This window comes from Mauremys reevesii, linkage group 22 (assembly GCF_016161935.1).
Source record: "Mauremys reevesii isolate NIE-2019 linkage group 22, ASM1616193v1, whole genome shotgun sequence".
NCBI lineage: Eukaryota > Metazoa > Chordata > Testudines > Geoemydidae > Mauremys > Mauremys reevesii.
This window is the reverse complement of record NC_052644.1, coordinates 14,303,123-14,331,085: the sequence shown is the minus strand read 5'-3', so window position 1 is coordinate 14,331,085 and position 27,963 is coordinate 14,303,123. Positions and strand designations below refer to the sequence as shown.

Below are 27,963 nucleotides of genomic sequence, written 5' to 3'. Positions count from 1 at the left end.
TTGGAAGGTTCTGTGATGTAGCTGCACACTGAGTCCTACATTTCAGCAAGTGGAGCATTAATGACATCTGTCCCGCTGCAGATTGATGTCCGCGTATGTCGGTGTCTCTTCTCTCTGGGGCAGTGGTTGCTTTAAGATAAAACACAGTAATGTTACTTTTCTGCTAAGCCAGCCTAAAGCCAGAAAATGTCTCTCTGACAGCACTGCTGTATGTATATCAGGAGCAGTTCTAATGGGCATCTAGACTGAGAAACACCAACGGCCCCACTTCCTACATCAACCGCTCTGAGGCAGGCAACTCAGAATTCCCCCTCCCCAGCCTTGGTGTGGCCCTTTTCTGCCCCCAGGCAGCCGGGCTTTGCCGTGATACCTGCCAGCTGGGCAGTGGAGCCCTTCTCCCTCTCTTCATGCCAGCTGACACATCCAGGTAGTGCCAGGTTCTCCTGTGGTGGGGTGTTATTATCTGAAATAAGGATTCTTCTGTGCTGCAGGCAGTGTAGTTTTTTCCTGTCCAGTTTCATATTTAAATCACTGATGTTATTAATGGCGACGTTTATAATGATTCTAGGCAATTTTTAAAATATTATTATTATGCTGGAGATTAGTTGCTCCTACCAAGTGCTTCTCTAATCTATGGACAATCATAGCACCTTGCTGGAGCTGGTGGCTGTGACAGAAAGCTTTGATTGAGACTAAATAAGGGCAGCATTAAATGTCCCTTTATTTAGTTTCAGCTGAAGCAATAGGCAACCAGTACCCAAAGACTGGAGCTCAGGCAAGTCTGGGCATGGCAGAGTCATGTGGTTTAAGTGAGTTCCTAAGGATCTGCTAAGAAATTGAGGGGCAGGGGTTGATTTGATTGCAGCTGCATGTCTGTGTGTGAGACACAAGCAGCAGAAACTCCTCAGAAGCACTTTATTTGATCCCCGCTCCAAGTCTTTTTCCAGCCAGCATTCTGCCCAAAAACTCTCTGTCCCTCTCAGCTTTTTCTCAGTGTCCTGCTCCAAGTGCTCTCTGCCTGTGTCTGTCTTTCTTGTTGCTTTCTCTGGTTCCTTCATAACCTGAAGCCTGAGAATCCTGAGTAAATCCAAGTTCCAAGCCAATGAGTCACTGCCGAGCTGGAACAGGCAAACAAGTCACTCTTTTCTATCACTTTATCATTAATAAAAACTACGACTCACCCTGGAGCTTCCCAGCCAATCCACCGAGGCGTCTGGGGACAGAATGACAGTTACACATTGTCACTTGGGAGTAAATGCCCTTAAGGGAAGGCACATCACTGAGCACAAACTATAACCCCATGGCTCCCATCTCCCCCAGCCAGGGCAGGGATCCCCCATGAGCACTGAGCACAATGGAGCCTGATCCTGAGCAGGGTTGCTAGGTGATACCATGGCTGAAGGACTTTTAAATACAATTGTTGAAGATGTTCAGTGGAAACTGTATGTCTGGGTTTCTACAGAGCTCTTTTGTCACAAACAGAGGCAGCTTTTGGCAGAAAATTTCAGCATTTTGTTCAAAACGCAAATGCCCCCAAACTGAAATATTTTGGCCAAAACCGGAAATATTCTGATTCAAAATACCAGCCTGGTGCTGCATGGGACTCACCCACCCTGTCCTCCAAATCCTTCCAGTTCTCCAGCAGAGAAGGATGCATGGCAGAAAGGAAACACCAAGGTAGACCAGCGGACCCGCGCTCCACCAAATGGCTTGAAGCGTGGGTGGGAGGAAGCTCACCTCCCACCTGTCCCCGACCATTAGGCCAGAGCTCTTGACCCAGTTGACCTGGGTGGAGGAGGCCGATGAATAGATAGCCTGGCAGGTCTCCACCCACACCAGGTCACCCAAGTCCTGGAACACGAGGAACATGAGGAACACGTCCTCGGCAGTTGGGCCAACAGGACCAACTGCAACTCTGGCTCTCGAAGCACCAACCCTGTCAACCTCTGGCGGAGGAGACAGAGGAAGGGCTTGATCACCAGTGTATATAGCTGGCCTGACACTGGACACCCTTGATGTATCCCTCACCCAGAGCTGACTAGTTTGGTCAGGGTTCAGTTGAGCCAGTCCAAACACTCCGCAGAGGCGTACAGCACCTGGAGAAAACCCACAAACTGGGACCCAAAGCCAAATGCCCACAGAGTGCCCAGGAGATACCCATGGTTCATCTTGTTGAACACCTTCTCTTGGTCCAGGGACAGGAGGGGGTATGATAGACTATCCCTACATCAAAGCTCCAAGAGATCCTGGACCAAGTATAGATTGTAGAAGATGGAGCAGTCCAGGACGGTGTAGGTCTGGTTGGGGTGGACCACGTCTGCCAGCATAGACCCCAGCTGCAGTGAGATGGCCGTTGCTATGACATTGTAGTCCGTGCTGAGGAGCGAGATGGGACGTCAGTTCCGAAGGGTCAAGGAGGGTCTTCAGTAGCAAGGTGAGCACAGCTCAGCTGCTCAACAGAGGGAGAACCCTGCTCCCAAAAGACTTGGCCCAGACAGTGACTAGGTCTGGGCCAAGGATGTCCCAGAACACACGGTAGATCTCCATGATCAGCCCATCCATGCCCAGGGATTTATTAGTGGTCATGAGACGAAGGGCTTCCCAAAACTTAGCCAGAGTGAGAAGCAGCTCCAGCCAGTCCTGGTCACCCATGCTGACTGTTGAGAGTTCAGTCCAGAGCACTCTGCAAATGTCAGCATTGGTCAGGTCTGGAGAAAAGAGGTGGCATAGAAGGTCATGGTCTTCCATGCATCTCCTCCGGATCCATGAGGGGGGAGCCATCCTCTGCCAAAAGGCAGGTGACATGCTTCTTAGCCCCCTACTCTTTTTCTCCAGGGTGTAGAAGAAACAGAAGCCATGATCCGTCTCCCGAAGAAGACAGATGCAGAATCAAACAAACATGTCCCAGGCCATATGGTCCTCAAGAACCCAGAACTCCTCCCACTTCTCCTGGCATGCTCCACAGAGGGATAGATCCCTGGGGCTGGCGGCCAGATGCCTCTCCAGCTCCAAGACCTCCTGCTCCAACTGCTCTATCACCACATTCCTCCACCAGTTGGTGCCCTGGGTGTAGTCATGGCAGAAAAGCCAGGCACATACCTTCCCCACATCCCGCCACCGCAGAATCAAGGGAAAGACACTCCTCTGCCCTCACCAGGCCAGCCAAAACTCCCAGAAAGATGCCACAAAGCCCTCATCCTCCAGTAAACTATTATTAAAATGCCAGTCGGCTGGCCCTGGCTTCTCTAAGGTGAGAGAGGCTGTCACAGCCACCAGATGAGATGGTGGTCTGAGAACGGGCTGGCCGAATGCTGGAGGAGTGGGCCCGTGAGAGATGATGACGGGATAAATAAATGTAACCCAACTGGGAGTGGTGTAACCAAGCTACCTCCACCCAGACATAAGTAAAAGTGGACTCATTGTCTGGGTGGTAGTCGCACCAGATGTCCACCAGGGCATGATGATCTACAATCTCCTGGAGGACATCCATGGTGGCCGAGCACCTCTCGGTCCACGAGAGGTCCCAATCTTCAAGGGTGTTGTTGAAGTCCCCACCCATGACCAGGCACTCTCAAGGACCAAGGAGCTAAGGAAGGTGGACACCTGCTGAAAAAAATGCCCCTGCTCCAGGCTCGATGTTGGGGCATAGATGTTGACACGGTTCAATGCCAGCCCCCCTACGTGGACCCGGAGGTGCAGCAGACAACCTGGCAAAACCTCGGCAACTCCCAGTACCTCAAGCTGTGAGTCGGGGAAAACACGGTGGCCACTTCAGCCATACTAGCTGTGAGATGGCTACAGGTCCATGTTAGCACAGGGCAGGAAGGACTGGTCATCACCGAGCAGACCCAGCTCCCAGTGAAGGGAGTGGAAGACTTTCCAATGGGAGCTTTCTCTGGATGTGTCCTTTCCATGAGAGACAGGAAGGGGTAACACTTTGGCTCAGTCACCTAAGCCATGGCAATGCAGGACTGGGGATTACAGACAAAAGGTAGGACAAAGGAACCTCAGGAACTCAGATGCACAATCCCTGGGATCCTGCAAACTCTTTCTCCTCACTCACTTTTATCACAGGCAGTTTGTTGGACTAACTCTTGGCCAGACAGTCTGAGCTGGGATCTGTCCATCGCCCACCAATTAACACATTTACCCTCAACCCCCACCTTTCTCCCCATGTGACCCCACTAACCCCAATACTCTCCAAAAGCTCTTACAGTGAATATCCTCTTCATAAGGGTTACTGGTGTCACGCTGGACTCGTTCCCTGTGGGGAGGAATAAGGACAGGGTGTATCAGTCACACTGCATGCTCAGTCTCTGTTTTCAGCAATCCAGCTGTGAGCAGATTTCTTCCTGTGATGACTGGTCCTCCTCGTAGGACCTTGGATCTTGATTCAGCTCACACTCAGTGGAAAGGCAGCAAACCCTACTTCTGGATAATCAAGGAACATGGCGGCTTTACCATTTATGCAGGGAATGTCTAATAAAGATGAGAATTTAACATCCTGTCCTATTTCAGCAAAACAGCCAACAAAACAGCCAGCCAAAGCTCCACTTGGTCAGGTTGTAGTTAAGATTGGGGTGGGTGAGGGAAGGAGGACTAAAAATCCCTGACATCTCAGGACAGAAGTTGTCATTTGTGCTCAGTTAGAATTTGGTAAAATTTTTCAGTGGCTTCCCCCCCACCCCCAACAATAGTTTAAACAAAATGACATGGTTGGCCCAAACGGTTTCATTTTAATTACATTTTCAATGAAAAAAATCTGAAAGAAACAAAATGTTAATTTTGTTTGGCTTTGAATGGACATTTTGGTTCACTTTGATTTTTTCTGTCAAAAAACCCCAATGTGTTCTATGAAACATTATCAATAAAATTGTTTGTTTGCAATTTTTTCACTGAAATAAAACTGCATTTTTGGCTCACAATATGTAGATTCTGAAAACTAAACATATATCTTGTAAGCAGGGTCTGCATGTGCTCTCTCCTGAAATCCAATGATTAGCTGGGGAAGGAGACTTCATGAAGCAATCTTGTTTGCATAGACACACCCACTCGGCCTAGGTGCACAGCCTCATGGAGCTGCTTTGCCAAAATGGTCACTTTGGGCTGTTGTTGTCATCACTTTGTTATTGGGGGCAGGGGTAACAAAGCGTTGTTATCCTTGCTGTGTCAATCAAGGGCAGCAGGATAGTGCTTGGCATACCCTGATTGAGGGACTCACCCTCTACATAACTGTACTCGCTAGGCAGGGGATGGGGACAGTGTCTCTGATACAAGAATCTGCACTAGCAGTGAGGTTCTACCATTAATAGTTGAAATCATTGAGAGCTTGGTACTGTTTGGAATGATAGAACCTCAAAACATTACAGAGGATAGGCTGGCCCGTGGAGTACTGAATGATTAGTGGGGTCACTGCTGCCAGACTGAGTACCCAGACAGCAGAACAAGCAAGGTATTTTCCCCACATGCACCCAGTTTCAGGTGGGGAGGTGAACTCTGCAGATGCACCTTTGGGGTCTGAGGTTTCACTGACCAAGGATAACAACTGTAAGTGGGGTGTGGTGGTGGGAGAAGGGAGGGAAATGTTAAAGACTTAAGAACCTGAGGCAAAAGGACACAGCCCAATGTACTCTGGGTGGGTGTTTTGCTCATAGTTTTACGTTTATGAATCCTGCTTGCGGTGTTTTCCCAAGTTAATGCTGGGTTACTTTCCCTCTTTTCATTAAAAGTTTCTTTTCTACACTCAGACTCTGTGCTTGTGAGTGCGGAAGTTTTGCCTCTCAGAGGCACCCAGGGATGGTGTGTAATTGTCTCAGGTCACTGTGTGGGGCTCGAGCCAGTTCTGGTTGTATTGTTGAAAAGGAACCCCCAGATATTGAACCGGGCCCTCATCCCTGCCAACTCCAGCTGGCAGAAGGGTTACAATAATTAAGGCTCAACTTCAATATCTTTGAACAGAATGGAAATTCAGCTTCAGATCCCCAGCCAGTTTACTGCTGGCCTAATCTGCTAACCAGCTTCCATGTGTCAGGAGGGCAAGTGGGGGTGTTTGTGGGGACAGGCTAGTCACATGGCTAGAGGAAGGAGGGAGGAATGTTTGGAGACAGGCAGCTGTTTAAAGCCCTAAATCGGGGACAGGAGGCAGGTAGAGAACACACACAGCTGGGAGTTTGCGGAGTAGGGGCTCTCAGTACTGATGGTCTTTGTGCCGTGTCCCCCTTGCCCCCACCAGTTTTATTGGCAGAGTTGCTGCACTGGGAACCCAGACTGGGCCGGATACTGGCAGAGCCTGGAATCTGCCTCTAGTCTCCCCAAGCTCCTTTCCCTCTCTGTGTTCAGCTGGTCACCCCAGGGGCTTCCTGAACTCCCACCTGGCTCTTTCTGCCCCACCCACAGACCAGGGCAGCCTGCTCCCCATATCATGCCCCTCTGGGCCATGGCCAGGTAGATTTGCTGGAGTCCCTCTAGGGGCAATGTGCAGCTGATGAATCTGCTTTGATCTTTGGGCTGTGAGGCCAGCATGGGCCAGGCAGGCCTTAGAACAAGCATATGGGTCCCATGGCCCTCAGAAGAAGTGTAGCAGGCCTACTGGGCTGCAAAAAGGGCATCGGGAATCAGAGCAGGAGTTGAGGGGGAGCCCTGAGTGGCAGGGGCTATTTGCAGAGTAATGGGGAGTGATCCTTAGACACTCTCTGGGGGGTCCCTTCAGGGTCTCTGTGTGTGCTGGACACTGGGAGGGGTCCCTCAGAGCCCCCTGGCTGGGTGGGGGGCAGACAGCAAGCCAGCAGCACTTGGCAGCTCCCCTGGAGCTAGGGGAAGCCTGAGGTCCCTATGAGCTGGTCCTCCTGGGCCGTGCTGCAGAGGCGACCAGTTCAAAGCCCCTCAGCACAGCATGTTGCTCACACGTACAGTTCACTCTGAATACTCACGGGCGTCCCTGCTGCCTGGGTCTCCCCAGCAGGCGGGAAAATGCTACGGCTACTCCATGCACAGACCTGCAACGAAATCACAGCCACTGTGAGGGAACCCACTGTGGGTGTTTCGGGGTGAGTCAGTGTGTGGATGCACCGAGCCTGGCACTAAACCAGATGCAGCCGATAGAGCTAACATTGGGTGTTACCCACTGCAGCTGGATGGACTGGAGACCCTTGGTTCCCAGCCAGGCCTGGTCACTCCCAGCCCTGCCCCAGAAGGACAGACCCGGTTCTAAGGAACTTGCTGGGTCAGGCAATGCTACTTTGTGGCCAACCAACTCTGATCTTCCCTGAGTGTAAAACAGGGTCACTTTCATTTCTTCACACACCCAGGGGAGATTTTCAAACACGCTCACTCTGCTGCTGGTGAATTCGATGGGAACACCCCGCTTTGGCAAACCCCTTCCTTAAAGCATTTCCATGGAACCCCAACCAGGGAGTTCATCCTGCCCTCGCTTTCAAAAACTCCTCCAGATAGCAAACAGACTGAAACCCCCCCAGCAGGAGAGCTCAGCTCTGCTGAAAGGCTGGAGTGGCCGCTGACCCTTCTGTGAGGCAGAAGGAAGAGACTCAGAATGGAAATGAGATGGGGAAAAGGAATAATTTCTCCTACCTTTGATTCCTTGGTAGAGACATGGCTGAAAGGCAGTTAGACAATGTGATCAGAGGCGTGGACACATTTCCTTGTGGGCAGAGAGAGAAAGATAGAAACTCAGCAACACGGCCCCAATTAATCGTTGTATTGTGCCGAGCTTGGTCCCCATGGGCCAGCCTTGAGCCCTTCTGCACCAGCCCCACTGACTGCCCCTGGGAGTGGTGTGGCCAAGTCTAACAATTTTAGAGTCAGTCTCACAACATTTTATATTCTCCATAAAGCCCCAGGTCTGAAAATCAGGGGCTTGAGTGAGAATCTCGGCTTTCATTACAAATAAATTTTAACTCTGTTGCGGAGAAAAGCCTGAAAATATGACCCAAAGGCCCCGAAAGATCAAATCCCCCAGGCAAATACAAAGAACCCACACTGGTGACTTGTTGGAAATCCCATGAGTTTTAAGCCAATCTCGAGATTCTTGAGTTGACTCAGGTGCTGTGAAAGCTTGGTGCTGGGGACACCGTGTGAGAAAAGGTTGGCAGGGCAGAGCTGTGTCCAGAGCTCTATTTTCAGAGTTGTCAGGTCCTGATTCAGGAAAGTGCACAGGCGTACAGGCCCTTCCTGACTAGGGGATGCCTTCCTGAACTGCAGCCTCAGTGATCTGTGTCCCATCCCAGACACACTGGGTACAGGGTATCTAAGGGGTTGTCTCTGCCACGTCTGTCTGTACATTTGCTAATACTGCTTGGCCTCACTGTCATACCCACCTTTCTTTCCCAGAAGATAAAGCACCACAGCCAGAACCAGGATTGCAGGGATTATAATTCCCAACAGGAGCTTCAGATCCAGCCCTAGGAAAGAACCTCAATGTGAATGGCCTCTCCAAGCAGCCACCGGCAAGTCCCTACTGGCTGGAGCTGGCTGAGCCCTGTGGTAAGTGACCCCTCATGTCCTCAGGAACATACCTGGGTCACTCACCCCACGATTATCTGCAGGGTGATGTTATTGGCTGTTCTTGGTGAGTAAAGTTTTTCCACAAGCCATTTTGACACAACATTTTTTAATCCAAACACAGTTTGATTGAATCAAAATGTTTCCCCCAAACAGTACACATGCAATGATCTTCTTAGTCATTCCAGAAAAATAATTTTGAAATGAAAGACAACATTTCATTTTGTTTTAAATGAACAGTGTTGTTTCATTTTAGGTTTTCAAATCCAGAAATGGAAGGAAAACATCCATTTGAAAGGGAAAAAAGCAAAACTATTTTTGTTTCCAACTGACATTTTTGTCTATTTTTTGCTCTGAAAACCCAGATCAAAGGAAAATATCTAGTCAAAATGAGATCACAGGAAAACTTTTGTTGAGTTTCATGAATATTTTTTCATCAAAACACTGACATTTCCCATAATGAGTTTTGAATGAAATAATTTTCTTCACAATTTTTTGTGGAAATAAACCTGGATTTCCCCCAGTTCTGTGAGAACTGCCCTGCTTCAAGGAAGCATCACTATTTGGAACAGCACCCAGGTACAAAACTTAACTTTAAACAACCACTTTAGTTCCATCAGTGGGATTTTACCAGTTGCTTAAAAATAAGCCCCTACATAAGTGCTGTCCTGAATAGAGTTGGACTTGAGCACACAGCTGAGAGCTTTCCTAAGTTGGGACCAGAGATCAGTACAGTGTATAGAAATGTGTGAGGAGCTGGTCAACAAATATCCAACAGAACAGTTTTCCATCAGAAAATGCTGCTTTTCCAAAATAAAAACTTTTCAGCAAGAAGCTTCAATGTTTCTGAATCAAAATGTTGCTGAATATCCATGAAATATATGACATTTTGACTTTTTGTCCTGATTCCATATGAAAATAAAATTTTAAATATCAGAATTTCCTACAGGAGATAAATGCCTTTTCCCTCCCTTCCTCACGGTCTGACACACAGACACAGACACACCTGACTCACATGTCACACTGAGGTGCTTAGCAGGGCTGAGCTGGGATTTGCTCACCCGGTTGTTGCTGTCTTTGATCTCGTAGCCACAGGAGTAATTCCCAGAGCTGTCACTGGACACTGTATAGTTATAGTCGTAAGTGGCCTTCTCCTTCGAACCCGTAAGGGACAAAACCTCCTCTCTGTCCTGGCAGAAGATGACGCGAGTGGCAGGGGCCTGGGAGAACACCAAGCACCGGAGCATCACGGAGCCCCCTGATTGGACAGGCGTCTGGCTCAGGTAGAGGATGGGGGCAGGGAGAGCACCTGGGAAGGGGAATGGATCAGAGCTGTCAGTGGGGCATTTTAGGGGGAGCCCATGGACCATTTTGCTAAAGAAATTTGGTTGCTGTGGAAGCATCTCGCAGCTTCTAAGGTTATGTCTATGCTGCAATTAAAAACCTGCATGGCCCATGTCAGCTCATTTGAGCTCAGTGTTAGGCTCACAGCAAAGGAGCTGTGTCCAGTCCCTAACCACTCCAGTGTCTGCTCTAACATCCTCCTTGTTCTAGTGCCCCTCCTGTCCCTCCACCCCTCCCAGCTGGCTAAGGGAATCCAAGGCAATTCCAGGCCCAGGCTAAGGGAAGGTCCTGGAGCAGCAGCAGGGAGAAGATCCCCCTTTCCCAGGAATCGCCAGGGCGATGGGACCCAGCTCTGAACTCACAGGGCAATTGCTGCTGCCTCTGGGTAGGTCAATATCTGCCCACCACCTTCCCCTCCATGGCAGTGTCCCCTGTTCCTGTCCTGGTTGGCAGGCAGCCATCAAAGAAACGCGGCCATGACTGAAAAGCCACGTCCTGGCTCCACCAGCCCCTGCTGGACTGGACACAGGGTCACTGGGCACAGCTCCATGGCCCAGGTCATATGGAAGCTCAGCCTGGGTGATCTAATGGTCCCTTCTGGCCATGCCCGGGGCATGGGATGGGCCATGCATGTGACTCTCTCACCCATGTGTCACACCAGACCGGGGGCAGTGCAGAGCATTGTGGCAGAGAGGGGTCAGCCAGGAGACCTGGTGCCCTGCACAAATCGCACACAGTCCCATCCACCTTCCCATGCCGTTGCCGCTGACACTGTGCTGAGCAGGGAGCGGCCCAATGGGTGGTGGTTGGAGGGAGGGCTGGAGAGGGAGGGGTAAATGCCATAGGTAGATTGGGGACAGACAGATGGACTCACCGGGAGCTGAGCAGATCTCCTGGCTGCTGGGACTCAGCGCTGGGAACAGAAAGGTGACGTGTTCAGTGCTGGCTAGAACCTCCCCTGCTGTGTGATGCCCTGAATAGCTGATGGGGTCTCTGTTCCCCCTAAGTCCTGGTTCCTACCCAATCTATCACACCAGGAGTACCCTCAACTGGTCCACGAGGCTGTGCCATGCACTGTGCAGAGCCCTGACCCCGCCCCCCACAGGTCCCCTCTGGGCTGGTGAGGCCCATGGGGGCGGCCTAGAGGGTTCCCATGCCCCCAGGGGATCAGCACTGAGCGTCTCTGCTAACAGCCTGGCAGCACCTTCGTTCATCCCCAGTCCCGATAACTGAGCTCAGCCCCTCACTTCCCCAGCAGAGCCTGCAGCATGGAACACGCTACGGACAGACAGACAGGGACAGGGCCCAGATCTGATACAGATGTTTGAGAGACAGGCCCAAATCTGATTCCCTGATCCCAACACACTTCCCCCCCCCCACAAAAAAAAAACAAAAAACACAGATCTGGGATTGGACCCAAACTGTGTGACTTGGACCTGGCTTTACGAGTCTGACTCCGACCCCCTGATGAAGAACCCCTGAATTCTGGGGGAATCCAGAACTGGAGTCCAGCCTGGACCCCAGCTCAGTGTCTCTGGCCTGCTGGTAACAGGGAGCCCTGGGGCTGGACCCCGATAATCCCCCACCCTCCAATGACAATAGCCCTCCCTGCTCTCTCTGCCTCCAGGCTGAGCTGAAACCCCATGAGCATCCTGCCCCGAGCTCAGCCCGTCCCGACTCCATGTCCCTGGTGTGGGGAGCTGGGCCCAGGGACACCCAGGGGTTTGAATACAGCCAAATGCCAGGTCACAGCTCCCAAAAAGGAACCCAGCCAGACCTGCAGCCTGAGGCCTGGGCCAGGACAGCAGGGACCAGGGGAAGGATTTAGGGCCCCAGGGGAAAAGTAACTCTACATGAGCTCCCAGGGCGCCATGAGGGCAGCAGAGCTGATGGGCTCCTGGGCTGTGTAACGAGGGGAGCAGGAAGCAGGAGCAGGGAGGGGATTTCCCCCGGCATGCGGCCTTGGAGAGGCCGATACTGGATCCTGCATCCGGTTCTGGGAGTCCCAGTTTAAAAGGCTGTTGGAAAAGTGCACAGGTGCAGAACAGAGCCAGAAAAATGCTGCGAGGGCTGGAGAAGAGGCCTCCCAGGAGAGGCTGGGGGACCTCCGTGTGTGGAGCTGGTCAGACAGCTGAGCTGGTCACAGTGTCCAAGCTCCTTCCTGGGGAGAAACCCCAGGTGCTGACGGGCTCCTCAGTGCAGCAGAGACAGGCAGAACCAGACCCAAGGTCTGGACGCTGAGTCTGGGCAAACTCCAGTGAGAAAGGAGGCAGCAGTTTCTCACCACACTGGGGATTAACCCCCTGAGCCAGCTCCCCAGGGAAGTGGGGGAGTCACAGCCAGGCCTTTCCGGAGGATGCTTTAGTCAAAAACAAGTGACTGGGCTCAGTGCAGGGGAGCTGGGGGAAGTTCTCTGCTCTGGGCTATCAGGGGTCAGACTGGATGGGCTAATGGTGTCTCCCACCCTTAAACTCTGTGAAGCTGTGACTGTAAACCCAGCCTGGGCCGACTGCTAGTCCCGGCCCATCCCCAGCACTGAGCGCTGGCCCTGTGCTGGTTTGGGACAGTCCCACTCCCTCGAACATCGCAACAGCACAACCCCCTCTGCCACTAAAGGGGATTTGCCGACTCCCTGGGCCAAGGGCTGTTCTCGGTTCTGTTTCCTCCCAACCCCCTACAAATTAGCATAGGGTTCCCGGATACTCACCGGGCAGCAAGAGGCACAGAGACAGGATCATCGAGGCAGTGGTGGGAACCGAGAGGGACAGAAACAGCCCAGCGATGTCTGCTCTGGATAGGGATAGGAAGGGACAATCTGCAGTGATTCTTTGCTCCGACCTGCTCCCTTTGCCCCTCAGGGTTGTGATTCCAGACACTGTCGCTGCTCTGAGTCCCCGTCAGGGCCGTATGGCTGAGGCAGCAGGGACACCGCAGCCCCTCTCTGCTCTGCCTGTCCTCACGTCTGATTGTCACTGCTCCCCGTTTCCTGTCCCATACACCCCCCCACAGCCACAGCATCTTTATTTAGCACTGGGAGCCTGAGAATCAAACACACATTAAATACATTAATAAAACCCCTCTCCTGATTTAGTAACAGAGGGCTCAGCCAAACCCACCCTGTTAAACCAAGGCCTGGCTGAAGGATTTAACAATAACCATAACTAGAGCATACATAGATCTCAAAATGTTTTACACAGGAGGGAAACAAATGGGGAAACTGAGACACAGGAAGGTGGGGACACCAGCCCAAGATCACCCAGCGGGGCAGATCCAGGAACAGAAACCAGATTTCCTGATTCCCAGGCCAGTGCTCCGACCAATAGGCCATGCTGCCTCTCTTTGCACCAGGAGTCAGCGTGACAAAGGTATTTAGGCACCTAGTGCTGCAGCCAGGCATATACTGGGATTCACCAAAGCTCCTAGGCAGGCCGGGGACCTGACTCCTGTTGGCAGCCAATGAGAGGTAGGCACATCACTCTCTTGGGCACTCTGTCAGTCGCACAAGGTGCCCATCTGCATTGCTGGGCTCCTGAATCTGGTCTCAGCTACTGAAGGACCTGGAGCAGGTGAGAAAGGGCAGCTCCTTCTCCGTGCAGAGCAGGGCCAGGAAGACCCCAGCCGCCTGCCCTCATGTGTGAGCTGTGCCCTGCACGGGCACTGGGTGGTCACTGCTGGGAAAGCAGCTGTGGCCGTGTGTCACCCGAGAAGCCCTTAGTTATCACCTCGGGGCCACATGCTGCTGACTCCGGGGAGGTGGCGCCATCCAGTCCCCAGTTGTTAGGGGAGTTGGGCTCCGTCCCCTCTGCCGTTCCCTCGCGGGGGCCCGTGGGGCAGCCAGTTCCCACCTGTCCAGCCCCCCTTGGTGACAGGCTCTGAGCTCTAGGGCTGACAATGCTACGTCAGAGCTGAGCCCACAGCCCAGGGCTCCAGTGACTTGGGGCTATTCACCCAAAGCTCCCACCTCCCACAAATCCTCCCCATCACAGCCCTCCCTCCTCTAATGCTGGGAACAGGCTGAGCCTTGGGGATCCTGGGCCCAGCTGATGCCAGACAAGTCCCAGTGAGAAACAGGCTCCAGTTTCTATCCGGGCGGGTGATTAACCCTGGGACAAACCACCCAGGGCAGGGGGGATTCTCCATCCCCTGACGGTGTCAGAGCCAGGCTGGAGGCCTTCCTGGGAGATCCTCTGTCCCACACGAGCTATTGGCTCAGTGCAGGGGGCTGGGGGAGTCTCTGGGCTGTCCAGGTCAGACTGGCTGAGCGAACGTCCCTTCTGGCCCTGGAAGCCAACACACAGGGGCTGTTTGTGTCCCAGTGTGGGGAGAGCCTGGCTGGGATGGGCCTGAAAACACAGGGCAAGTGTCAGAGAGAGGCTGGGAAATAGGTTGCAGGGGCTTCATTGATCTCACAGAGTGTTGTCTCCCCACCACTGCTCCTGACCTTGGGCTGACTCCTCCTTCCCTCCCCCAGCTCAAACCCCGGGGGAAGAATTAGACTCATCTCCTCAGCCCTGCAAGGGATATTAATGGAGCCAGATGCTTCAGAACTAGAGAGCTGCTACTCAGAAGAGGGAAGGGAAAGGACAGGCAGTGCCATGAACAGCAGCTCCAGCTCAGTGATTCTCTGCATGCACAGTCCGGCTGCACCTGACAAGCCAATGGTGCTACAAGTATCTGCAGAGTACACCTCTTCTCCCGCCCAGCAGTGAGCTCACCCTTGCCTGACCTTTGCTAGCTGCCCAGTGGGGTGGGGGTGTATCACATGCTTTGATGTGGGACTGAAGAACCTCACACTGTGATATTTCTGGCCCAGACAATGTCTTTGTGTTTCCTTCTCTCTGTCTCTTATGTTTTCCAAGGGAGCCTGTCTCTCAAGCCCAAGAGCCAGGGGTCTGAGCAGTGACAGAGCCGCCCTCACAGAGCGTGGGAAAGTGAGCGAGTCCCACAGGGCTCAGACCAAAAGCCCCAGGGCATTTCCTGTTGTGATGGCACCTGAAAAGTATAAAACCATGAGGGATTTTGTGGACTTTAGGAAAGTAAACCCATCCCCCAGCCAGACCCAGACCCCATGCCCCAGATAGATGACCTACTTCATCTATTGTGGGATGCAAAATTCTTAAGCGGTCTGGACTTCACTTGTGTGTATTGGCAAATTCCCTGAGCTGCTGATGCTCAAGAAAAATTGGATTTTCTAGTGGAATCTGCCAGCTCTGTTGGGAGGGAGTCTGTAAAGCATCAGGCCCCCATAGGCTATGAGGAGCTGATCCCAAATAACAACAGGCTTGTTGTAATTATCTCTGCCCCAGCCTCCTGGGAATCTGCCATCCTCCCTCCTGCCCTTTGTCCTACAGGACACCCCTGTGACCTCTCACACAGCTCCCGGCACTCTGGGCATAGAAGAAAAGGAGACCATCATGGGTTCAGCGTGGGTCGTTCCAAGCACAGTGATATGGGGCTATTCCAGACTTTGGGTATGTCTACACTGCAGCTGGCAGTGAGCTTCCCAGTTTGAACAGGCAGACAGCAGACTGATAGCTCTGCTTGAGCCAGTGCACCAAAAGCAGCAGGGTAGCCGGAGATAGCAGGAGCAGCGGCCTGGACTAGCCACTCAAGTACAAACCCACTCAGACTGCCTGGATACGTACTCGAGCAGCTACCCTGAGCTGCTGCCTATTCTACCCCCAGCCACACTGCCATGGTTAGCGCGCTATCTCAAGCAGAACCAGCATGTGTCTGGCTACCCGAGTTGTAGAGATGTGGAATCTGGTCCTAACCTGGATCTCATGGGAACAATGTGGGTGGTGGGTCCCATCAGAGTTCACCTCACAGAGCCCCTACAGAATATAGTAGGGTTAGGAGGCTCTGTTCATCTGCGGCCCAGGCCTAGACTGGTGGGGAGGGCAGGGTGTGAGGAAGAGGACAGGACTGAGGAGCTCAGGGCTGGGATAGCAGGGAGGTAGCGGTTGGGTACTGAGGGGCACCTGTGATGGATGAGAAGCCCAGGGCTGGGATATCAGGGGGCTGCAGGTGGGCACTGAGGGGCACTGGCAGAGCTGTGTGCATGCAGGCAGCCCAGCACTGAGACAGCTGGAATTTTGCAGATCAGAATTGTGCACACAGTCCTATAGTTCGGTCTACAGGGGTGTGATCTGCAGCATGCATCAAAGTCCTGTGCTGCAACTGCCCCATGTATATGCTGCTGGTGCACACTAAACGGTATCTATCTTAGGGCTCCGACAACTTTCTGGAGCTCACAGGTACTCAGGCCCTTTTCCCCCAATCCACATCTCTCACTGGGTGTTTGTACCCTTAACAAAAACACATGCAAATGAATGGGGCAAACAGATTAGAGTTCATTAACAAGAATTAAAGCAGTAAAATAAACCAGGACCCCAACTAAAACAAAGTAAACACCAGTGCAAATATCAGGTAAACAAATAACACTTCGGCTGCTAATGTCACCTCGGGGCCTGAAGCCCGGACCCCAAGATGGTATGGCAGGTAAAGTAAAGATGTTAAGATTACAACTGTACCATTCTCATCGGCAGGTATGAGACACCTCTCCGGCACGGCCAAGCGTGGACATGCTCTGCTGGACCGGATTGATGTCCTCTCAGGCAAGACGTTGTGAAAGTAGAATGAATTATACTGTAAAAATAAGAATGGATTAAAGATGGGTAATAGTTAGTAAGGAAATAAGATATGCATGCCTAGCCCAGGTAAACTTATCTGATTCTGCTTCCTTTTTTTATCTTGTTAAGTTCTCACCCTTTTATCTGTATACATAAGATAGTTTGTGTCTTGCATGGTGCTCACATTATCTGGGTGTTATTAGCAGAGCACTGTGCTAATAAAACAGAATGGTCTGACAAACTGTGAGTCCTGAGTCTAACTTTGACACCGTCTTCTTTCTTCCTCTTTTTCCCTGCATCACCCTGGCTGTGGGTCTGAGTGAGGATGGCTGGCCTGTGGTCTGCTATCCTGTGAGTGTGTGTGAGAAACCCCTCCCCAACACAATACAGGTGCTAGATGGCTAGTGCAGCAGGCTGGAGATTACCTCGCCAAGGGTTCAGCTACCCCTGCGTGGGCAATGGCTATCGCTAGAGATCAGTAGTGCTCACTGGTGTCTCCAGGGACACACAGCTCCTACTGCTCCTCCAGGGTGGACAGCCCTGAGTGACAGGAGAGGCGGTCTTAAATAGCCTTCTTGTCACTAGGCAGATTAGCTGGTCACATGTTTAACCTGTTCCCGCGACAAACCAAAAAGGCACCAAATGGGGATAAAGAAGGGGGACCAAGATGGATGCCAAAGGACAACCTGAGGCAATCCAAGATGGTGATATGGCCTGTCAAGGAAATAAACAGCAAACTAACCATTTCCCCTACATTTAGTTCACACTAATGTAGTTCTCTTCAAATATAACTATGTTAAAATGAACTAGGAATCTTTTAATTCACACCCACAGCATCCACATGGGGGGTTACAGCACAGCATTTTGGTGTACACTGCTATTTTCACAGTCACCCCTGTAATCTCGGCCGCTGGGCAGTGCAGACCTTGCTTGAGTCCTGCTATCCCATATGCACTAACTTCATGTTCTGGTGCTAAGGATGATACTGAAATCTGAGCTGCAAATGCTGCAGGGTTTGCTACTTCCCAGGGCAGGGGGGATGATCATGAAGGTGACTGAAGTCCATACAGCGGGTGTGGTGATTTTTCTATCTCGTCATAGTGTGAAAACAGACACACGTGTACTAGGGTTATAGCCAAGTCCCTGATTCCAAGGTCTTCCTCTCAGCATCTGAAATGGGCACGAGAAAAGTTAGACCCAGAGACACACACTGGGTGGTGCTGCACACTCCCTAGTGACTGGGGTCAGTCACAGACATCCCACACCCACACTCCTAAACCCAGTGCAGGAGCCAGCAGGTTTGACAGGAGCAGGGCTGGTGGTTAGTGATATGCGCCAACACACAGGAGACTTGGGGGAGTTTCTCACTCCTTAGCCCTTTTCTACACACACACACTGGAACCAGTTTAACTAATTCGTTTTGAAAACATGCTTTGAGTTAAACGGAGGCAGGGCTAGTAGACCCATGGGGTGGGGCCAGTTACTCCACAGTGACCCCTCTGGCTAGTTACAGAACAGCACTGATTGCTAGGGGAGTCCTGTCCAGCCCTCTCCAGCTGGAGGAATGGTGGCTGCCAGGGGCATGGCAGAGGGCAAAGGAGATGAAAGAGGGGGATCCTCAGGGCTCTTCCTTCCAGGTTGTCCCTGTCATGTGAACCCCAGTCACTGTGCTGGCATGTTGTATCCGTTCTCTCTTCTTTTCATCTGTATTTCCCTGCATGTGTGCACAGTGCCCAGCAGAACAGGTTAGCACCACCACAGTGCAAACCAATATTGTTCTTAAATATTGAACATTTCACAGTGGAATAAATTAGAAATGTAGACTTTAAAAAAATGGTGCGTCCATGGTCTATTAGTGCAGCTCGAGAGTGAATGTCATAGATTCATAGAGTTTCAGGCCAGAAGGGATCATCTGTACAGCACAGGCCAGAGAATCTCATCCAGTTCCCCCAGCACCAAGCCCAATAACTTGGGTTTGGCTACAGCAGCCTGCAGAAAGGTGCCTAGTCTGGATATGAAGCCATCAAGAGATGGAGAATTCTCCACTGTCCTTGGGAGCTTGTGCCAGGGGTTGACAGTCACAGGGATGGAATCATTTCAGACAACATCATTAACCTTGCAGTGTCATTTCCTTTAAGGAGAATAGAACCACCAAGCAATTGTCCAGAGTTAGTAGGAGAGAAACTGACCCAAATTTGTCATGTCAAGCCCATCTCCCTGCCGCACCTATGTGCAGGGAATCTCACAAGCACTGACCCTTGGTTTTCTGTTTCAAAATACAGATTTGCCAACCTGTTATCATCAGAGTGTGTGAGAATGTGGAAGATGAGGAATCACTAGGCTCCATCCCTTTCATTGCACTGAGCCCACAGAAAATACCAACCTGCCACAGAGTGCACACATGATCCATTTCAGATAGAGCAAGAGAGAGAGCAGGAGACCTGCAAAGTTTTAATAGAATCTCTTCTTTGGAGCATTTCTTCTGAGAGGCCTTTTGCTTCACTGTGAGACAGAGAATCAGACATTGCAGTGAGACAGGGAAGGAAGGGGAAACACTGAGCAATACACTAATACAGGTGGGGCCATGGACCCCGGTGTGTTTGTTAGTTTGGTTTATTTCCTAAAACTAACTCAATGTCAATATCTGAACAATAAGACATTCCCATGCCCCAGCCCAGTGCCCTCTAGGGCCGGGCTCTAAACATGCAAATAACACATTCCAATTACCTGCATATTGAAGATATACACAAGCTCCAGCAGCAATGAGAACCAGAGTGAACAATACCCAGAGTGCAGCCAGCCAGGGAGAAACACGGGGGAAGATGTCTCTGGCAAACAGAGAGCACAGTGTGTGAGGAGCATGGTCCCATCCTGGAGCTGGAGAATGGGGTTTGCCACTTGTTTTGACAGATGAGTCCTGGCTCAGGGGTTCCAGAAATTCACAAGAATGAAGGAAACATCCCCCAACCCCATGCTAAAATCACAGCCACAAATGGGAGCCATTGAAACCAGCGCAGCATCAGTTCCAAGAACCAAGAGTCTGCTCTGCCCACATCCCTCCCACTGCGACAAGCCAACAGCCAGCGGCTCTGTGCCCAGCCTGATCAGCCCTGCCTGCACCAGCTGGCTGTTCAGATAGTCACTGTCACGCAGCTCCCAGTACTCAGTCACCACCTCCAGTCCAGATAACTTCAGCAGAGAACAATTTTTTTCCTAATTGGCCGCAGTGTGATAGCTCATGGAAGTGGCATGTGCCACTTCTTTTCCGCTTTGTAATGTATAAAGGAGGCTTAAAAAGTCAATTTTTTTTAAATCTAGAAATAATCAGGCCTGTGCACAAGTCTTGACTGCAGAATTAGCCCGAGGCTTTGTCTACACTACAGAGTTAAGTTGACGCAACTTACACCAACGATCATAAACTGCAATAATTACATCGCTTGTGCATGATCACACAACGCTCCTGTTGGTGGAGTTCATCCACTGCTGGTGCTCTAGCATGGACACTGTGGGTAGCTATTCCACTGTGCAACTCGCCCCCTTCTGCAGCTCAGAGTTGTGGGAAGGTGGAGTAGATTGCAGTGCATCATGGCTGCAGGCTCAGCGTCCCAACATTTAGTTTTTTCTGTTCCATCATTTTATGGGCTTCTGACTGCGTTTTGTGGCATTTTTCAACAGCCCCTGTGTTCTATGCACCTGCCATCTCTGCCTGAAAGGATGGATCCTGCACTGCTCTCTACTATTGTGGTCAGTGTTATGTACACAACGCGGCTGATCATGCAATATATCATGAGCTCTGAATCTGAGCAGGGCTCCATGGCTCCTGCCCTGCTGTGTGCCATGGAAAGAAACACCACCAGATTACTTTTGGCATTCATGGCACAGCTGCACACAGTGGATCATCACTCCCTGGGCTTGGGAAACAAGCACTGAGTGGTGGAATTGCATCATTATCCAGGTCTGGGATGATGAGCAGTGGCTGCTGAACTTTCAGATTGGGAAACCCACCTTCCTGGAACTGTGTGTGAAGTTTGCTCCAGCCGTGAGGCACAAGGACCGCCAGAATGAGAGCTGGCCTCTCAGTGGAGAAGCCCATGGCAATTGCTCTGTGGAAGTTGGCAAGTCCAGGCTATTACTGGTCTGTTGCACAAATCAATTTGGAGTCCGGAAGTCCACTGTTGGGGTTGTGTTCATGCAAATGTGCAGGGCATTAATCGCATCCTGCTAAGAAGGACTGTAGGTCTGGGCAATCTGCAGGAAATAGTGGGTGGCTTTCCAGCAATGGGATTCCGCAACTGCGGCGAGACAATAGATGGCACATATATCCCAATTTTGGCATCTGACTATGTTGCGACAGAGTACATCAACAGAAAGGGGTACTTCTCTATGGTATTGCAGGTGTTTGTGGATCACCAGGGTCATTTCACAGATCTCAATGCAGGATGGTCAGGAAAGGCACATGATACACACACCTTCAGGATGCACACCTTCAGGAACATTGGCCTGTCCAGAAAGTTTCATGCAGAAGGGGTCTGCTCAGTGCCTGTGGGGCTCTCCACAGCTCATCACATGAGGCTCTACAGTGTGAGCTAAAGAGCCAGGCTGTGCAGCTGAGAGTGGGACAGACTCACGTGCTGTGTGGATCAGGCCCAGAGGGGAACCATCTCACACCCTGGTGACATCTGGGCACCTTTCTACAGGGTCAGCTTGTTCGGAAGCCACCCGCCTCTGTAAGTGAGGCTGCCAAGTGACAGGGCCGGGGCTGGCAGTGGCTGTCACAGACGCCAGGGGGCACTGCTAGATACCTGCTCCCCCACCCCTGACATTAATGGGAGAGGGAGACCATCACATTGGTAGATGTTATAGCAAGATACACTGTGGAGATCAGCAGGAGCAGTCTCAGCTCTGCTCAGAGCCTCAGGTGTCCTGTCCCCAATTCCCTGGCCTGTGTACACAGGGTCAGACTGGATGGACACAATGGGCTCTTCTGGCCTTCACATCTGTGGAGCTATTTCTGTTTCACTTCCAGCTCCCTCCAAACCCATCCATCATGTGCATGGTGCATTGAAAACTGTATTGGAATTGTAAGCCATCACTGTAAATGACAGGCAGGGGGTTCTGCAGGGAAGTGTGTGACCTGGGTCTAGCAGCAGGCAGATACGGAAAGCAGCCTAGAACAAGGTGGGGGTCTCCTGGACCTCGCTGCCTTAGGGAGCAGCCTGCTTTGTCTCTTTCTGGTTTGGGTCCTTGTGTGTTATCATTCTGGATTCTAAGCAATAAAGCCATGTTACACTGCAACTTTCCAGCCGAGGGAATTTATGTTTATATCCAACTCCTCTTAGGGGACCCACCAATGTCACTTGGGAATTAAATGAATTGCCAGAGGGCAGGATTAAGGCCTAGACCATATAAGACCATGCCTGGGGCAGAGTTAAAGCCTAGGCACTATAGGCCCATGCCCAAGGCCTGGTTAAAGCCAAGGTGCTATAGGCCTGTGCCCAGTGCCCCAGCTGACTCTTATCTTGCATTTAGAAGAAAACAAGTTTCCAGGTTTCATGTGTGAGGAGAAAAGGTCAGAATCGTGCCCTGGGTTTAACCATCCCAAAAACACCTGCCTGAGTCTGCAGACAGCCGGGGGACAGAGCTCTGAGAGGGGAACTTCCCCATGCAGCACAGTGGGAGGTTTACTGCCAACCCCACTGCTCTGGGGGCCCTGCCAACACCACCCAGCATGGACTGAGTGTGTGAGAGGGTGGAAGAACCCTGGCTACCCAACCCCCCCATCCTCACCAAGCACTGATGTAAAGATCTTGGGCTTCATTAAACAACAAACCAGTGAATGAGAAAGGAATATCACTTTTATTAATAAAACAAACTAGAGCGTGTCTGTGGTGATTTGCTGTGCACTGTTCTGCACCCTGCTTCCAGACACGGCTCAAAATTCCTATATTCATAATACTGACCCTACAGTGTGTTGGCGGTTGTCCCATCCCCTCTGGCTCAGAGGGAGGCCACTCCGCCTCACTGGGTCACGGTGGGGACAGCCCAGTCGTAGAGGGGAGTTAGTGAATGGAGGGCTGCGGTCTAGGAGGCCCTGGCCTTCAAGCAGGGCAAAGCAGCGAACAGTCTAGTGGCTCTGACCCTCAGGCATTGCGGAGCAACAGTCTTTTGCGTAGCCTCCTGGCTCCGGCACATGGCAGAAAAATGCAGGCCTCTTGGCCTAAGGTGGGTAGGCGGCCACCCCAGGGGTGGGATGGCCACAGTGGGTAGGGGAAACCGGTACGCACCCTACTCCTATCTGGCCAGGATCCAGGGCAAGTGTTTGGTTACCTGCAGAGACATGGTGAGCAGTGAGGAGTTTATACGCCAGTGGGGCTCCTGTTAATCTTCTCATCACTCAGGAGGGCCATTGCAGGTCAGCCATGAGTGCTGATACTCCCCTCCCCGGATCTGCTCCCCACTCCCATCCCATCCCCTCACTCCCAACCTGCCCCTCCTGTCCCTGACTGTGCCATACACAAAAAACAGCAGCCCATGTGGTCAAAGGCACAGGGGCTTGAACATGAGACAGGACGATGGCAGATTCCACCTACCGCCAGTGAGGACTTAAACGTGGTGCACTCTGGGGCAGGCAGAAGATTTTTTTCCCTGTGTAAAGCTTAGATGAATTTCCATTGAAGCTTTCAACGAGAAAATTGTAACTTTTCAACACACACACAGAATCATTTTGTCAAATATCTAGTCTTCTGTTTAAAAAGTCTTGATGTAATTTTTTTGTCTGACCCTGATCAGGAGCTGGAAAGCTCTGGAGGTTTAAGTGGATTAGTTAACCCGCATTAGACCCTTGTGTGGATGCTCTTAATCAGAATTAAAGTGGACTTAATTTGATTTAGCTCTATCCAGGCGCTCCAATCACCCTCAGCCCCTGGAGATGGTTCAGGAACAAGAATTGGACATTTTGGTCTTCCCACTCCTGGGGCAGCGGGGCTCTCTGCTGCATGTCTCCCTCTTCCCTGCTGTCATCTGCCATTTTCCTTCCCTGTTAGTGGCTGATCCCAGGGCTGTCCCAGTGTTGCAGGACTGTGGGTCTCCTTCTTGATGGGGTGGCCTGAGCAGGCAGAGTGCCTGGAATGATGATGCAAATATGAGCTCAGTAACAGCAGCACAGATGTTCCTTGCTGGGCCACAGAGGCAGCTCCCCTCCTGCTGCTGACTCCAAAGCCAACCAGGAAAGGAAGCACCCTTGCCCCTACCCATCCTCTCAAGGTTACTTCCTAGATGGGGCGGGGGGGGCCTTCCCCTCTGGGATAAGCAACACCCTTTAGGAACTGTCCCTGGATGTGCCTCCCCATCACCCCATCCTACCAGCACAGTAACTTGGCTTCGGTATTTTGGTGATTCACACCATAATTTACAGATCATCACCATTTTTAAGTACAAACCTGTTTTAAACTGGGCTCTTCACTGTGTGAGTCCCATAAAGCCAGACAGCTATCATTGTTTGTATTGTGGTAGCACCTAGAACCCCAGTCACAGACCAGGACCCCATTGTGCTAGGAGCTGTACAAACCCAGAACATGAAGACACTCGACTCACCCTGTGGATCAGCAGCAGAGTTTGTTCCCTTAAGTGTCGGATCTCCAGTTTAGGCCCGTGTTATCTGAACCACATGAGTAATTACCAGCCTTCTTTTAGACCAGCCAGTGGAGAAGGACATGACAAATGCCTTCTCAGTGGGTTACACACAAGTATTCACTTGTCAACAGTAGGATATTGGTGATTGGCAATTGTGGCTTCTACCCCTAACTCTGGGAGAGGAGTGTAGTGGTTAGAAATAGGCTAATGCAGCGGTTGTCAAACTGTGGGTCAGGACCCACAAGTGGATCATAACCCCATTTTAATGGGGTCGCCAGGACTAGCATTAGGCTTGCTTGGACTCAGGCAGCAGGCTCGGTCCAAGGCAGCAGGCTCGGTCTCCACTAGGGTTGCCAACTTTCGCCAGAAGTCTCCTGGAATCACACCCTATCTCCCGGAGGCTACTGCAGCCAATCCGGGAGATTTTGGGCACTAACAGTCCAGCAGCACAGTGGGGCTAAGGCAGGCTCCCTTACTTGCCTTGGCTCTTCTATGCTCCCAGAAGTGGCTGGCACCATCCCTGGGGCCCCGTGCGAGGGGGAGGGGTGTCTGTGCACTGCCCCAGCCAGAGTGCTGATTCCACAGCTCCCATTGGCGATGCCTGCAGACAGTGGCGCACGGAGACCCCCTGGCCCTCCTGCCTAGAAGCCACTGCCAGAGGGGTGTGCCAGTCGCTTTCAGGAGCTGCCTGAGGTAAGTCCGACCCCCTCAAGTCCTGCATTCCAACCCCTTGCTCCAGCCCAGAGCCCACACCCATTTTTCAACAGCATACCATAAACTTTCCAGGACTACAAATTGTACAATCAATACACCAAAGAGTCCATCACTGGCTAAAGATTTTAACCCAAGTTTTGTTTCATTAAAACTCCTCAAAAGACACAATATTCACCATTCTTTCCACTGTCAAAGCACAAATGTATTTAATACAGCCCTAGTTATGGTGTAACTACCACCGCACCCCAATCCAGACAGAGTCCAACCCCTGGTTATGTTTTGTTTCCATGCCCAGTGGTGTCAGTTCTGTTCACTAACAAGACATGAGACTCCCCATAGCAGAGGGTAGGAAGGAAGCTCTTGGGACTAATGCCCAGGGTTTGGGGGTGTCATAGGTTATTTCCCCACTTTGAACTTTAGCGTCCACAAGATGGGGACCTGCATGGGCTCCTCTAAACTTAAATCCTAGTTTAGATCTGGTAAAGCTGCCACCAGCTAGAAATTCCAGTGTCTAGCACACTCCCTGTTCCCCCAAAACTTTCCCTGGGGAACACAGATCCCAACTTCCTTGGATCTTAACACAAAGGGAAATAAACCATTCCCCCCACCTCCTTCCCCCTCCCCTAGTCGTTGGGAGAGATCACCTTGATTCAAACTCCTTGAATCAAAACAAAGAGGGATTCACTTTTCCCCCCTCCCCTTCCCCTCAAAATCCAAACAAGGGAAGAAATCTATCAGGTTCTAAAAAGAAAAGGTTTTTATTAAAAGAAAGAAAGAAAGTACACTATCTCTGTAACACCAGGATGGAAAAAATTACAGGGTCTATCTTATAAACCTGGAGAGACTTCCCCACCCACCCCTTCCTTTCTCAGAATAATCAAAGTAACAGCAAACAGAAATAAAGATATTTCTCCAGCAAACACACAATTGCAAATGCAGAAATTAATTATAAGACTAATCCGCCTTTCTAATACTCACTATACTGAATAGTAGAAAATACTTCAGGGAACTTGGAGAGCTTGGAAATAGGTCTGGCCCCTCTTAGATCCAAAGAGAGAACAAAGACCCAAACAAAGAACACAGACAAAGACTTCCCTCCACAGAGATTTGAAATTATCTTGTCCCTTGATTGGTCCTCTGGTCAGGTGTTTGTCAGGTTACTGAGCTTGTTAACCCTTTCCAGGGAAAAGAGACCTTAACCCTTACTATCTGTTTATGACAGGGGGATTCCTGGGTTCCATTCCCAGCTGATGCACTGACTCACTATGTGAGCTTTGGTAAGTCTCCTTTGTCTGAGTGCCTCAGGTTTTCCCTTTCTAAAGCCAGGGTAAGTAACATTTGTGTGCTTCATACAGGTGTTAACAACCAGCACAATTCTGAAAGCAGACATGGAAATGACAACAAAGCAGTGTGTGAGCAGAGCCAGTGTCTGACCCTACAACAATGAAGCAGCATGTGCGGCCACAGCATCCATAAGACAACTGCAAAACAAACAAGTCTGTGTACAGAATAAACAGCATTATTGCGAAAAAAAACAAAACCAAAACATTGTAAACCAGCACTGACATTGCCAGACACACATCGGGTAAAAATCAATAGAAAAATTATTTAAAAATCCAGTGCGCTCACCTCGCTGCCTCTGCTCCTGCTCGCTGCGTCCTCCAGGGTCTGAGCCACTGCTTTCTGGCATCCCCTGACATCTCGGGTTCAAGGGCCTCTGCTCCAGCGCACAGACACAGGGATGGTGTTGGTGTCATTAGACATAACCCTAGGTAACTCGGGAGGGTGGAAGACCACAAGTGTCGATGAAGCCTCCCTGTACTAGGCCTAAATGAACCAAAGCCCTTCCATGTTTGAACTTTAATCGACCTAACAAACCAGCAACAGAGAATGGAAGGTGTAACAGCTAGTTATCAGGTGCAACCCCACTCACACCGGTACTAGGAAATAATAATGAGGCCTGTATGCCTCTGGCTAAGGGGCAAGATAACAGATCAAAGGGAATAAGACAGGATAACAGTTCAAAAAGAGTCACTAACGAACTAGACTGTTAGATGCCAAGCATGACTTAACCACTTAATGTAATTGCTACTGCTCAGTGTAATTGCTACAGGAGGGGTGGGAGGGGGAAAAAGGGGAGGGGGGGAAGAAAAAGCTTAGCTAAAGTTATGTATAAAAAGGGAAAAGCTGCTTGTAGCTGTGTGCTTGATTTGAGACGTGTCTGTCTCCTGACATCGCTTTGAGATCTCAAATAAACTTTGTCTGCTTCTCCACCTTGGTGTGTTCATTGGCGCGAAGCACACCGGGCAATGAACCCCTGTTGCTGTCCTCGGGCCTCTGTGCCGGCAACAATGGGGTGTTGCCTCCTTTCCTCCAGCAGCAGGTATGTCTGCTGCTGTGACTGCCCCCACCCCCCTCATCACATGATACAATGTGGGGGGTCCTGACATGAAGGGGCACCCAGTGAGATTACCCCCCACCCGGCTATGGGTGGGTTCAGCAGCTCACTAAGTCTGGTCTAAGGGAAACAGGGAGCCTTTGGGGGGCAGAGACCAGACCTGCCCTTATCCCAGCAGTGGGGTTTATAAAAGAAACCAGTCCCCCGAGGGATGAATTTTGGGGAGACAAGAAGTTTCGGCTCTGGGGCACAGTTGGGACACGTGATGGATCGCCTGCCACAACCGTCCCTCCCCATCAGCAGATCCCTGCCCCACAGTGGGGGGAGCTGGGAAAGATGAGGGCATTAATTATGCTCTAAGAAGCAGGGTTATGTGCATGTACAGGAATCACACGAGCGGCCGGGGACAAAAAGGGCAGCTCCCCTGGGCCCTGTCTGGGATCTCATGCGCCTCCTCCACCTCCCACCCTGTTTCTATCCTGCTCCTCTCCCCTCCCCTCATCCTGTTTCCATCCCCGGTTCTCCTCCCCCATCTCCACCCCCTTCCCTTCTCCTGGCCCTCCCCATTTCTACCCTCCCTTCCCTCTGCCCAACCCCCATCCCCTCCCTCCTCACACTGTCCACTTTTCCTGACCCCCACTCTCCAGCCTAGTGACATCCTCCCTCAGGTGACAGTTGGGCTCCCCCCCACCTCTCAGCTTGACAGTTGTCCGTTTCCCCCATTGA

The 27,963-nt window shown here is 51.2% G+C and overlaps 1 protein-coding gene across 1 annotated transcript; it reads right to left on the bottom strand.

Moving 5' to 3' along the window:
- Positions 1-27,963, bottom strand: LOC120388669. The gene is made up of 12 exons (XM_039510670.1): positions 27,929-27,963; positions 26,469-26,556; positions 16,395-16,509; positions 12,569-12,651; positions 10,736-10,774; positions 9,533-9,633; positions 8,334-8,417; positions 7,588-7,657; positions 6,930-6,995; positions 4,215-4,264; positions 1,182-1,213; positions 1-129 (listed from the first exon to the last, which is right to left on the bottom strand). Exons 2-12 carry the CDS (start codon positions 26,537-26,539, stop codon positions 58-60), a joined length of 783 nt encoding a protein of 260 aa, XP_039366604.1. The 5' UTR covers positions 26,540-26,556; positions 27,929-27,963; the 3' UTR covers positions 1-57.